The sequence below is a fragment of the Aphelocoma coerulescens genome, chromosome 1A (assembly GCF_041296385.1).
Source record: "Aphelocoma coerulescens isolate FSJ_1873_10779 chromosome 1A, UR_Acoe_1.0, whole genome shotgun sequence".
NCBI lineage: Eukaryota > Metazoa > Chordata > Aves > Passeriformes > Corvidae > Aphelocoma > Aphelocoma coerulescens.
This window is the reverse complement of record NC_091014.1, coordinates 3,243,441-3,257,920: the sequence shown is the minus strand read 5'-3', so window position 1 is coordinate 3,257,920 and position 14,480 is coordinate 3,243,441. Positions and strand designations below refer to the sequence as shown.

The 14,480-nt window shown below is 48.5% G+C and overlaps 1 protein-coding gene across 6 annotated transcripts in view; it reads right to left on the bottom strand.

Moving 5' to 3' along the window:
* Window positions 1-14,480, bottom strand: part of PLXNA4 (plexin A4) — a 394,209-nt gene that overhangs the window by 287,803 nt on the left and 91,926 nt on the right. The window contains exon 4 of one of the 6 annotated variants that reach the window (XM_069034280.1): window positions 860-890. The exons of the other annotated variants lie outside the window; for them this stretch is intronic. Coding sequence (XP_068890381.1) covers window positions 860-890 — 31 coding nt within the window. The remainder of the gene's footprint in view (window positions 1-859; window positions 891-14,480) is intronic. 6 annotated transcript variants of the gene reach the window in all.

Sequence of the window (14,480 nt, the reverse complement as noted above, 5' to 3'; positions counted from 1 at the left end):
TAGGATTTCCAACTCTTACCAGGCCAGAAGGACTCCCAGATCCCCATTTTGCCCCCAGGGTGCACAAACGTTTCCCAGGCTGATCTGCATCACTCCTGAGCACCCCGTGTGCTCAGGGTGGCTGTGGCTGATGTCACACGCGGAGCTGTCACTCGCTGTGCCTGCCAGGGGCAGCCACCGCTCCCAGACTGGGGACAGCTGGGCTTCTTGGCCACACAAGATCCCTCTGCGGGACGTCTGTGCTTGCAGACAGTGTGTGGCACCTGTAAAGCAGGCACAGTCAGAGCCTTTGGGCGTGGGGAAGCCTGCCAGGATCCAGGAGCCACAGAAAAATGCAGGACTGCCTCCAGCTCTGCGTAGGGGAGAGCATGCCTTCAGATGCTCCCTGTGTGTGAAGGTTGTACGCAGATATCTGAACATATTTCTACCCTGGGAGGTGGTTCTGGGAGGCTGCAGCTTGACAGCCCAGTGAACTCAGCACAAAGTCCCCGGTGTTATTTTGAGCTCTGTAATGAGGTACCTGCGAATCCGCGTGTCCGTTCTCAAGGATATAATGTTCATACAATCTGAAAACAGGTGATAACCCAGCCAGCATCACCTGTGTTCTGTGGCTTAGAGAGGAGCATGGAGCTGTCCCTGGGCCGTGTCACAGCCCCTCTATCTGGACACATTCCACTTGAGGTGTGCCTGGTTTTACAGCTCAAAGGAAAAGACCAGTCTGGAGGTTCACACCTTCCAGGAAAAGGGATTGCAGAGTCACAGAGTGCTTTGGGTTGAAAGGGATCTTAAAGCTCATCCACCCTCTGCCACAGGCAGGCACACCTCCCACCAGACCAGGTTTCTCCAAGTGCCACCCCACCTGGCAATGAGTGTATTCAGATGAGGAGCTCCTTCAAGACCAGAGGGTCTGGGAGAGGAGATTGGTGTAATTACAAATCACTCCAGCATCACGCTTAGACCTCATAAGCCTAAATTCCAACATCCCACCGTCCTCACCCTTTCTAGTCCACACCCCTCAGGGCCCACCACGGTAAAAAAAGAGCAGAGCAGAGAAGCTGCTGCAAACAGATGCTGATCTAATCAACAGGTTGGGGCAAGCAGGCATGGAAGGATAAGCGGGTGTCAACATCTCATCACCTGTGACACCGTCCATCCCCCTGTCAGGCTGAGACAGGCTGCCTCCACATGGCATCTAATCCAGGATGCTGGACCACAAAAGGGTTGGGTTGACATGCACCATAGTGGTGCCAGACGTGAAAGGACTGATGGGGTGGAGGAGAAAAGCATCTTGCTGTGGCTTGCAAGGGGAGTCTGCCTCCCTTCCTGCAGCAGCTCAAGGAGACAGCCGGGATGAGGATGGGAGACGTGCGGCCGCTCAAGACGTTCCGGAGAGACGAGTGGTTCACCCACGGCACAGAACTTCCTCTGCCAGAGCAGCTCAGGTACTAAAAGCTGCACAAACACTGTCTGCAGTGCAGGGAGACTGGGAAGTTAATCATTTAGCAGTTTGGAAAGAGAAAGAAAACTTGGGAGTAAACATAATTTTTTTCCCCAGAGCAGCATCCTGTGTCTTGATGGAAGAAGACGACGACAGCTCTGAGCCCAACCCTGTGCTGCATCAGGGAGAGATCACAGCTGGGGCATCTCCGTGAGCTGTACCCACCCTGGCATAAATTAGATGGAAAAGGACAGGAAAACTGAAGCTAATATTCCCAGAACAGCCAGGACTTGGAGGTTATTAACCCCTATTTTCTCATTAAATTCTAGCTTAGACAAACACTTTTCTCTCATCTAATGTAACCCAGAGAGATGAGTCACTTCTCCCCCTCTACAGCTGTCAAAAGCATTGCTGGGCTGTTCCCCCACTGCAGGGAGAGCAGCTTTTCTGTCCTGGGTACAGCAGGGTGGGATAGACCAGAGCCTTTCCCTGTGCCCTTTCCCAGATTTGGTTGTTCGCAGGGAATTGGACTCTGCGACCCTTGTGGGTCACTTCCAGCTTGAGATACTCTACAATTAACAAAACCTCCCATTTTAAGCCTAAAAACCTCACAAAGGATCCCACTGGCCACATCCAGCTCCCAATGTCACCACATGTACCTTTAATTCAGCGGCTCTGCAGAGCATCCACTACACTCACCACGATGCAGAGTCTCCAAAGCGTTTCCCAAGACTGACAGCATGAGGATAAAAGCTGGGAACTTCAAATGCCACAGGAGGAGGGAGAGAAGGACACTGCCAACATGGGCTCCTTGCAGCAGCTGCTTAATTTGTCAGGTAGTAATTCATTAGGTCTTAATACACAGGGTGGATTTAGAACAATGAGAACTGAGCCGCACTCAATGTACACATCCTGTGACGTGCCAGCAACATGGAACTCTCTAGACAGCCACAGATTTGTTATGTTAATACCCCCTCGTCTCCTTCTGAGATTATCAAAAGGCGAGTGCTGTCACTCAGGAAAAAAAAAATTACAGTTGGGGATGGATGGATGTGACTGGTGTTTATTGCTCATGCACTACTGGGAAGGCACTCAAAAGAACACTGAAAGAAATTGAGGGAAAGAAAAGGATTTTACCATTTTTCTTCTGATTTATGGAATATCCCCCTGTTGGGACTCTCTGGACTAGACTCCGCCTTCAAGAACAAGCTGGAGCAATGGCATGGATTCCTACAGAGAGCTGCTCCAGCCCAGGATGGAGTAAAGATGGTAGGAATCCCACCTTCCCTCTGGAAGAGAGGCTGCCCTCAAAAGCTGCAAGCCCCAGGGAACGGGGCAGTGTGGGAGTGCTCGGGGCCTGCAGGCAGAGCCCACGGTCCTAGACGGTGTTCAGGAGGAAGAGCTGCTTTAGTTATCAAGCTCCTAATTGAACTAATTGAGCTCCTACAATTTGCAGGAATTAACCCTCCCCTTGCCCACCGCAGGAGGCCAGAACTTGAAGCTGGTTTGGTGGTGCAGGGCACCCGTGCACGACGTTTTCCACAACAAAGGGGAGATGGAAAATGTTGTTGCTCCCGGACCTCCGAGGGTGTCCCTTTGATTATTGCACTTCCTCCTGGTGTCAGCACTTGTGATATTAATGATGTAGGCAACGGGTCATTAAAAACCATTCGGGAGGGGGGATGCAGCCACCTAACGAAGGATTAGAGCCCCGGCGTTATTAAAGAGTGAATATTCACTCTGTCCAATTAAAGGGATCTTTGCCTAATAGCGGGAACACCGCTCCTCCAACTCCCCTCTGGCAGCAAAGCTGTGGAATAATTTCATCACCCTCCCAAATAAAGCTGAGGAGAATCTGGAACAAAGAGGCTGTTTTGCTGCATCTGAGATGTGCCCACTCCAAAACATGAAAGCGGTGCCGCTTGGGGAATCGCGCGCTCCAGTCTGAGGAGGTTCACAGAGATATTGCAACCGAGGGAGACTGGTGGCTACAGCAAGGGGGACCTTCAATTTCAGTGTCCTTTCATTTTCTTTGGATGTTAATTGGATTAACATTTCAATTGGTTTGAGGTGTATCTTTGCATGTGTGAGATAAAGGCGCACAAACACGAGCGCTGTCGATGGGAGATGAAATGGGGAAAGAGGAGGATGAAGAGGCCGTGGTGGCTCAAAGAGGAGCAACACCCACGGCTTCTTCTTTCTGGGGAAAGCAAGATCTCTTTATTCAGAGCTGTGAACTTGATTTTATCCCCAGTCTGCAGTGGTGGGAAACCCTTTATTTGTTTTTTGTTTTGTCAAGAAGTACCATTAATAGAAAGACAAAACAACGAGCTGTGCAGCAGGAGCAGCCAAGGAGGAGTTTGGTGAAATGAATCCTGTGCAAGTCCACGTTACCTTAGAGGGGAAGCAAAAAGAGCTACAAAACCAGAGTCCCCAATGTCCCCTCCTCAGCACAGCCTTCACCAGAGCTGCTCCCAATGTACTGCACTTCCCAGTACCACCAGTCCAAGAGGTCAACAAGCACCAGTCTCCCTCGAGGAGATGGCACACAAAGAAAATAAATTCCAGCTCTTTCTCTGGCATCCTTTGCTCTTCCTGGCCCCCAAAATGACCTTGCTTCACTTAATTGGACCCCCACCTGACCTCCAAACCCACCTCCACCTGCAGAGCTTAGAGCAACCTGCCTTTTCCAAATGAAATCCCTGCCCGTGGGGGTCCCAAAATCTGCTGCCAGCTCACGTATTGCTCCGCTGTTCTCCGAGCTCCTGAAAATCACCTTGCCCGAGCATGAAAAGAGAGCCCCTCTCCCTGCCCTCTCCAGGTTATCGGCTGTAATCTCCTCGAATGAAAAGCACAATGAGAAAATGCGATATTATTACGGCTACTTTCCCCTCCGGAGCTGAATTTAAGGAAGGTAAATAATTGGCATAAAAGAGGCTTTTGAAAAGCAGGTCTCTGTACCCATTTGTTGTGGGTTTCTAGTAAATGCATCACCCAGCTCGCTCCAGCGAACTCCATCACCATCACATGGGGAGAGAGAGATTAAAAAAATAAAAAGCTTCTATTTATTATAAAACTTTAATTTGCTTTAAAGAGTGACTGTCGTGCTGTCTGACACTTTAAAGTGTTCTGTACAGTAGGAGACATAAAACATGAATCAGTGCACTTGTTTTTCATCTTCTTTCCTGCCACATTTGCTAATTATTTAATCTCCCGTGTCAGAAGTGGGTCTTTTTGCTCCTTTTTCTGCCCATTTTTTTCCCCTTCCAATTCTCTCATTAGAATATGGAACAGGTATCGCCCTGGTGCGGTTTGGGTGCCAATGGTGTGGGATTTGGAGGGGTCAGGATAGGGAGGGGTTCAGAAAATGAGTTAAAGAGGTGCAGGGGTGGGAGATCATCCACAGCAACTCAACGTGACCATACCAGTGCAACTTTTGGTATGAATTCCTCATCCTCTCGATGCAGGCCGAGGGTTAGGCATCAGGGCCACTCTTTACTCTTCTCCCATTCCCATAATCCTGGTCACCATTCCTAGAGGGATTTAAAAGCCGTGTGGACGCGGCACTTGGGGACATGGGTCAGTGGTGGCCTTGGCAGTGCCAGGGAACAGTTGGACTTGATCTTAAAGGGCTTTTCCAACTGAAATGATTCTATTCTTTTATTCCATGGTTCTAAAAGACTTTTCCAGCCTAAACACCACCGTGATTCGATGTTGGATATGGGGTATTTGTCCCACCTGGGAGAGCCTCTCTTGACTCTCTTCGCCTGTTACATTCTAATCAACTCCAAGCTCACAGGTCACGATGTTTACATGGGTCATGTTCACAAGGGACCAAGGGATATTTGTGGAACAGCTTCCTGAAGCACCAAAGGAGCTCTGTTTTGTTGGGACAGAGCAGCTGCTTCTCTCCAGTCACGAAAAAAAGGTTTTTCTCTGCAGAATAAGGGGAGCAACATCTTCATGCAGCATTTCCTACCACATCCATCACCCCTCTGAAGGCAAACACACTGTGCTCTTCATCCCTGTGAGAGTGTCTCCCCCCCCCGTGGAGGGAAAACATCATGGAATCACAGAATTACAGAATGGTTTGGGTTGGGAAGATCTTCTGATTTCAACTTCCCTGCCATGGGGATGAAAATCCCAGTGGAAATCCCACATCCACTAGAAATTCTTGGAAGATTACAGAGAGCAGAAATGTAGTATTTGCAAATTTTCTAGTTTGCAGGGCTGAAACAGAGGTCCTAAAATAATGCAAGATATTCCAAGATAGAAGAGAAAAGCCCAGACTAACAAGTGGATAAAATCACAGCCTTGTCTTTATCCACTGTAAAACTTACTAACAAAATCCTTCAAAAGCCCAAAAAAAAAAAAAACCCAAAAAAACAAACAAACAAAAAAAACCCACCCAGATTTTCAGCCAGAAGCTACTGATGCTGATGTAGGATCTGTCAAAATGTGGCTCAGTAGTGCCTCTGTGGCAGTTTCCACTTCCAGTGGGCAAAGCCTTAAATAACAAAAATGAGGGTGAAGGACCACAGCAAGCCAGCAAGACCTCATCCACCTTCCCATACCTGCAAGATCTGCAGGGTACAGACCACTTTCCAGCTGGAAAAAGGTTTCCAAGTTGTCAATTCCCCATCCTGGAAGTGTCCAAGGCCAGGCTGGAAGGGGCTTGGAGCAACCTGGGGTAGTGGAAGGTGTCACTGCAGGGGCGTTGGAATGAGATGATCCTTAAGTTCCTTCTCAACCCAAACCATTCTGCAGTTCTATGACTTCCAGTGAAAACTGGGCTTTCTCCTCTGTCTCTGTTACCCAGCTCCCAAGAGATGGCATCCCAGGAGGATGCTCCCCTCTGCCAGGCTGAATGCCCACGCTGGGATTTATCTCCTGGCAGCAGAGCTACGTGGCACAGCGGCTTCTGAGGCACCCGTGGCCCTCCTGGAGAGATGAATCTGGGAAGGGGATAAGAATTCACCCCCCCCAGGGATCCCCACATGCAGTTTGGGGCTGCTGAGGGATGCCTCTGATTGCAGGTTCCTGAAAGCTGCCGCAGGAGTTGGGAGCAGGGGTGGGGGGGATGAAGAGAGCAAATAATAGCACCACTAATAAGGCTGCATAATTTTATGGCTCCTGCTTCTCCATCTTCAAAGGGCATCCCACAGCTCTTGGCAAGGCCCTGTGAAGCGGAAGCCAGCTCAGAGTTCAGTATGAGCAGGATTTAAGGTGAGTGTTGATATCATTAATACAAACACTGGAACTCAAACAGCCACCAGGGAGAGCGTGGGACTGGTGACTGCTCACCAGGGGGAAGAAACCCTAATTCTGGGTGCTGTGGAGGCAGAAAAAGGGATTTTACTGCTTCAAGTAATAACTGAGCACCTTGGAATTAGAGTGACCCAAGGAAACTGCTCAGCTTTGTGTCAGGGGGTGACAGAGCATCACTCATGCCCTGCTCCTCAGGGTGTGACTGGAGCTTTGTTGCCCCCATCCCCTCCACCCTGTGCCTCCCTTTGAGCCATCAGAAGGTGCAGATCAGGGAAAAGCTTCACACTGTCCAAGCAGAAAGCCCCAGGTCACCTCTCCCCACCCAAGCTGAGGTTCCCCCTTCTCTGCATCACCCCCTCCAGGTGATGGAGAGCCTTCTGTGCCGCAGGGAGTGGACACTGGCCACACATGGGACCTTTGCCAGGTGTTCTTTTGCAGTCACAGCCCTCAGATGTGGTCAACAACACTCAAAGGCATCTGAGGAAGGGGTTTCTGCACCCGTGGAGCCTCTCTGGATATTACAACCCTTCCGAGATTCCTCATGCACTATGAAAACAACATGTAAAGCATTATCAGCGCTGGCACAACTCACTGACCCATCCAGGCAATCAGCTTATGATATGAGGGATGGGATCACGCTGGCTGAGCAGGCACAGCTGCTAATGTTATTCTTGTTCATCAGAATACTTAATCCGACTTTTTTTTTTTTAATAAAAATAAATCCTCAATGACTATTTGCCCGAGGCTTTAGTTGGAGCAGCTAATGGCAGGGGGTGGGTCACGTGAACTGAACCCTCTTTATGGAGTAGTGAACAGTAGCAAGATTGCTGAGCTTGGGTTGAGAGGGCAGGAGGAGCCCAAATGTGGGAGAAAAAAATCCATTTGCGTGCAAGCCTGTGTAGGGAGAGGTCAGGAATTGCTACAGCTGGGAAAAAAAATCCCAAATAAACAGTGCCACAAACGCTGGGGATGGGAACTGTGGCAGGCTGGAGTCAGACAGAGCAGAGCCCAAAGGAGGAAGATGCTGGGCAAGAAATGAGGAACAGCTCTCCTTTCGGTCAGGTTTCTCCACCAGTCCCAAGCCTTGGGTGGCCCTGGGATTCTGGGAGATGACATCCAAACCCTTCCCCCTCCAGAAGCACAAACACTCCAGCAGCTCCTGGCACACGGCAGCACAGCTCATTCAGGAGACAGCTAAGTGCTGGCACTGTCCCACCCTGCAAAGACGTGTCCTGCTGCCTGATGGGCTCCCTGCACCCTCCCAGCATTCCAGGGAGCCATGCACCAGCAGATCCTGCATTCCTCACACAGCCCACCAGCCACGGGGACCACGGAGAGCCTTGAAAAGGGGTTAAAAGGTTGGAAACCTCCGCCAACTGATGGAGAGCCCTCAGGAAGAGAAATGCCAGAGGGGCAGATCCAAGCCCGAGCAGGCAGCTTCACCATGCAATGCTTCTTTTTGCAGCCTTTTTTCTTTATTCTTGTTTACAGCCCCAATTCTCCTCCTGTCAGAGCAGCCAGAGCAGCTCACACCTGCTTTGCTCTGGGCACTGCATCCCTCTGAGCCAAGCCTGAGCCCAGTCCCCCAGCACCACACGAGACCTGAAGCCAACAAGTTTCCAAGGCACGCTCCACATACAAAGGGAAGAAAAGAAATGCCGGAAGATTAGACCCTGAGCTGAAACTAATTGTTCAATAAGCCATGAACAATCTAGCCTTGGTGCAGTTTGCTTCTCTGCCTTTCATCTGTGGGAAGGAAAAATAAACAGCACGGGGAGAAGGGCAAGAGGTGCCAAGAGCCAGGACGGGGTTGGAAAAGCAGCGTCTGAGCCGGGATGGAGCTGGGATGTTCCCTCCTCACCAGTGAGCTACTTCAGCAAAGCTGGCAGGTTTTTAGGCCAAAGGGGGCTTGATTTAGCTCAAAATAATTGAACAGCCTCATTCCAGGGCCAGCAACATCAGAGTGTAGTCCACAAAGCAGATGAGGAGTAAGACTTTACATTCAAGGCTATTATTCCACGAGCAGCAGCGACTCATTCAGATCAGATTAATTGACAGGAATAAAAAAGAATATGCTGATAACTCTGGACATACAGAATGTTTTTATTCATGCTGGAAAGAAGCCCAGATGTAATAGACTTGCACAGACACCTCCTTCCTCTCCATGGAGTGGGCACCATCAGCAATTTTTTTCCTGATCCTTAATAAACCATGGGCAGGACAGGATCTGGGGCACCCAGCGTCGACACAAGGCAGATTTGCTGGTCTTTGGCCTACTGCAAAAATTAACCATCCACCCAACATATGGGTCCCAGAGAGTCTCCTGCAGAGCCCACTCCTCCCTCCAATTCCCACCCCCCATGCAGGATAATCCCCTTATTGTTATTTAGAGACACAGAGGTGGATCTGATCCGCAACCCCAAAATCCCTGTGTCTGGAAAGAGCTGAGGAAGAGATTAGAGATTCACCTCCCATGAAGGGAAAGAACTGAAGAGTCACATCCAGGCTGCCCCGAAATCTGTGAGCGTCTGAAATTTGGCCTCAGACCCAAATTTCTCAGACACAGCCCGGCTCCATCAGCACTTTGGGGGTTGCTGCAGCCTAGCAACCAACAGCTGATTGCCTCCTGAGCTCGGAGCTTAAGGAAGAAAACAGAGGATCAACTTCAAAACAAGGACAACCCCTGAGCAAACAAAGAGTTCAGGCTCACGAAACATTGATATAAGGAACAATTTTTTGATGATGATGATGATGGTGGTGAAACATTGGCACAGGTTGCCCAGAGAGGTGGTGGCTGCCCCATCCCTGGAAACATTCAGGGTCAGCTTGGACAGGGCTCTGAGCAACCTTTTCTTGTTGAAGAATGTGGCAGGGGGGTTGGACCTGGTGATCTTTAGAGATCCAACCCAAACCCCTGATGGAGCAAATTACAGAGAAAAAGGATCAGCATCTGTAAGTCAAGACTGCCAGATGTTTTCTTTCCAGGCACACTCCCAACCCCACTCCTGCCCATGTGGTATGGAGGAGGCAAAACCCTTAAGCACAGGACCCAAAGATTGGCAACACCAGCCTGGTACAATCCTGCTCTATCTCCTGCTTCATGGCTGTGTTAGACACATCCAGGAGGCAAATCCCAGCTCAGAGCCTGGCAGGGAAAAAGGAGACATCCAGATACTTTATGAGCTGAAGAGAAACCCAGAAGCAACTTGATCTGCTCCAAGAAGGGGTGAGATGACCGTGATATGCTGAGACTGCATGGGGCACCAGCTCACCTTCCCAAGGTGCCATCACTTGGGATGTTTTCCTTCAGGACAGAGTCTCCCAAATGCTGCCTCGCACAAAATGAATCTCTCTTCATTTCACACGTGGTCTCAGTGCCACCATAAAAGGGTCAGGCAAAGAAAAGCCCCTTTTATTCCTTCTCAGAGTCTGTCATTTCTGACTAACATGAAATTCTGGATTGCTTTGCTCACACTCCAAAATCAGTGCAAGGTCAGATCCAGAGGGAACTGAAATCCAGTGACAACTTTCTTTCAGTCTACCAACCTGGAAAACATCAGAAAGTCTGTCAGTGTGCCCCAAAGCAGCCAGGAATAGCTGGGAGGGAGACGAGAGATTGGAGCTGTGGGGTTTTTGGGGAATATCTTCCCAGCATTTGGGAGTGGGATGTGCTGCCATGTGCTGTCCCTGATTCAGTGCCCAGACCTATTCTAGCGAACACACACTCCCTGCTGGAGCTGAATTCCCACCTTTTTTCCAACACTGCCGAGGCAAACCCAACTCTTGTCTTCCCAGATGCCTTGCTGTATCCCTAAGTCCTTGCAGGAATCAGCAGGGAGCTTTATTGACGGGCTTGTTGTGGCAGCAGAATTAACTGCTGGGGTGATTTTACCAGCCCAACCCATCAATCCCATTTTCCATTATTAGGCACCTGTGTGTTATATTCATTGATTCCGGGCATTACATTTCCTCAGGGGTTAACAATATTTTTATCACACAGGCAAAAATCCATGGAAGCTTTAAGAATACTCAAGCCCAAGATTCCCAGAGGTCTCCAAGGCCTGTGTTTTCTTCAGTTTATAGAGACACATCAATATATCTCCTTAATTCCATCTCATTGTTCCTCCTGTGTACTGTGTGTTCCCCCTAGATAGAATTGAGGAAGTTTTTGATGACAGACACGGAGATTCACTGCCCTGCCCATGAGGTGCACATTGTTTTTTGGGAGCTTGGTGGCCAGGCTTCAAGACCAGAGTGAAAACATGTCCAATTCCTTTGGTTCCCACAAGAAAAAAAAAGAAAAAATATAACCTTTAACCATCTCTTGTGGATGCAACGTGCGATTCCAAAGGGATCCCATTAGGAAAGTCTAATTAACACCCTATTACAAAATGAGATCTAGTGAATATCCCCATTAGCTAAGCAAAGATAGGCAGGGATTTTCACGTGCAAAATCAACAGTGAATAGGTAAATGGAGTCTAAATGAACAGTCCAGGGCTGAGAAGAAGAGCAGAGGGATAACAGGCAGAGGAATGGGAGAGCACATGGAGAGGCAGCAACAGGAAGAGGCACGGAGTAGCTCAGCAGGATAACGGATGGATGGATGGATGGATGGATGGATGGATGGATGGATGGATGGATGGATGGATGGATGGATGGATGGATGGAAGATCAGATGGCAAATGTTGGCAATTCCACTATGTTCTGCCTAGACCTTCAGCACTTCTTCACTGAGGGGTGGAGAGCACTTCTGCTCTTCACCCCTCAGCACTCCCCTACAAAAGGCACTTCAACACCAGGTCAGGCTCACAGGAAGAGAATCAAAAAGAAGGAAAGAAACAGCTACAAGGGGGAAAGTGCTTCCCGAGAAATGGACACAATCCCAATCATGATCCCAATGTCTTAAAACCTGGAATCTCACTCATCCACCAGCATCCTGTAGAGATGATTTAACACGTACTCAGTGGTGCATCACTGGTGAGGGACCAGTTTTGCTGCCATGGTGCTACTCTGAACGCTGAAGAGTTTCTTTAACTTCTGCAAAGTTACCTCAGAACGTTCAAAACCCAAATCTGGCACATTTAGAGCTCCCATTTACCTTCTGTGCAGAAAGCAATTTCCTTACATCTGTTCTAGCTAACAAACAGACAGAAAGGGTGAGACACTGAAGGCAGAAAAGACAGGAACAGGAGCTAAATGATGGCTAATGTGAAACTGATGGAGTAGAAGGACAGATGCAGAGAGAGATTAATAGAATAGATAAACAGGCATCAGACCCCAATCTCCCAGCAATTACAGTCTGCTCTGGATATCCTAATCTTCTGCAGTGTCGCTCTCCAATAAGTCCAGTTAAATTAGTTATTATCCCTCATTTGTGTTCGTCCCTGGAATTATTTTGGTGGCGTGGATCAAAGAAACACCACGGGCTTTAATGCAGCATGTGCTGCCGAGGAGTCAAAGCATTAGAAAGTGCCCCCTGCTCTAATGCATTCCCATCTCGTGCCAGGATGTGGATCTTTAACTTCTAATTAGTGCATCCCAGGATCTGTCCAAACAACCCTGCCGTGTCTTTCCTCACAAACACAAACAGATGAGCTTCCCCAGGGACTCGGAGCCGGCTTGATACCTATGAGGGGCAGCAGTGCTCTCACAATTAATAAAGCATAGCAGGCACTAAGCAGAGCTGAATTGAGCTCTGGAACTGCAGCCCATTTGTTGGACTTGGTTTTTTCCCCTTTCCCACTCGAGTCACTAAAAAAAAGAACTTTAAAGATTCCTTCTGCAGCTGTAGTGAAAAAAAAAAATTTTAACAGGATGAAAAGGGGGAAAAAGGATCTCATTACACATTTAATTTAAAACTCTATCAGCAATTAGGATATTTATGGACTGATCACCTGCCAAATGTTTTGGTTTGAATCAAAGCTGCTCTGGAGTGCTGCAGTTAACAACCTGGTCTAGTGGAAGGTGTGCCTGAGCACAGCAGGGGCTGGGAATGAGATGGCCTTTAAGGTCCTTTCCAACCCAAACCATTCCATGATCCTACAAACCATAAAATAGACACTGAGTTTGGGGATTTTTTTTTTTTTCCCCCCTCTCCTTTGGAAGATTCTTTTCATTTCAAAGTTTAATTTAGGAGCTCAAACAAAATTGAGGTCTTAAACCATAGAAGGAAGGTCTGATTGGAAAACTGAAGTCACACACTCCACACTTCCCATGTCACCCGAGTTCGAGACCAGAGCAGCCAGAACTGGAGGAACACCTACATGCAAGGACAGCTGGATTCCCAGCTCTATGACAGGGTTTCCTCTTTAAAGACACAAAAATAATTTAAATTAGTCTTGAGCAAACAGCCTCTTCTCACTCTGAGCAAGCCTGCGTGGAGTTCAGTGGCTCCAGCAAAGCCAGAGGCCCCAGTGGAACTGGCCAGGCTATCAGGAGTCACCCAGGGGACAGCCCTAATCTGCTTTCTGACATGCACAACGCCCATAAACAAATGATTACGCTTCTGTGCCTGAGTTTCCTTAATTTGCAAAATGTTGATAATGATCGGGGCTAATTGAAAATTTCCCATCAAGCATTATTAGGATGGGGAATGGGGATTTTGAATGAACCACTTCCAAAAAGCCCAATTTCCCCCATATATCTGATTTTTGACAGCAAAACAAGCAAACAAACAAGCAAACCACCCAAAACAGTCTTAAGTCTTTGGATAAATTTTGCATGGAAAACAACACTTACTATTTTCTGGATAATTCAATGAGTTCCCAGGCTTCATAAGGCTTCTAAGGGTTCTTTTATTGCTCTTCTAAATAAATACAGCTGCTTTAATGGGAGGTTCAGTAGTGCAAGCTTTATTTGCAATGATCATGCTCAGGCCTCTGGCCAAGTGTGAGTTAAGTCTCAAATAAGGATGTGGGGAGAGGGCACTTCATTCACTAATGAGAGGGACAGCCAGATGATGAAGAAATTGCACAAAAAATGGCCAAACCTTGTGGTTTTTACACCTGATCCCAGCAGGTTTTTGAGGAGCAGCTGCTGGCAGGGGGAAGGGCAGGGCTGGACCCTTTTTTCCCTGTGTTTTCTGGAGGACTGGGTGGCTACATCTGTAGATAAGCCAATAAATCCGATCAGAGCTTATATTCCCCTTGCTTCCTAAACCAGTTCATGCCCATACTCCTACCACAGCTGAATTAAACTGCTGACTGGGTATGAATCCCAGCCCAAACCACCCCAAACCTTGTGAGAGGGTTAGCTGGGAATTAAATTCTGGGGAGAGCCATAGGTCACAGCTGGTGCCTGGTGGACTTTCTGTGATAACCTGGAAAGCCAAGACAGGCCCCAGCCATCAGCAGGGTAGGAGATCTCAACCGTCAGCAACCTCAAATTTGGAGGTGGATGCTCCTTAGCACAGACCAAAATTGACTCCATCCACTGCACCTGCCTTGATCTCCCACCCAGCCAGGCCTGGCCTTCATTAAGGTTTAATTGCAGAGGTGACCACAGGGCCTGGGGCCAGCGGTGTCACCTCCATTAAGCAGATTGCCCCTGTTTAGCCTCTGCTTTTCCTGGGAGAGCAGGGCCAGGGGAAACACACAGGGAAGGAGGACACAGCAGTTGCTGCATCATTGGACTAACAAATAAACAACACACAGCAGCATTGCCAAGCAATTAATCAAGGAGAATAATTAGCAGAGCGCTGATTGAACTCAGGAGCAGAAACACACTGAAGGCAGGGGAAAGCTTCTGTTGATATGAGGGGACATTTGGGATCAG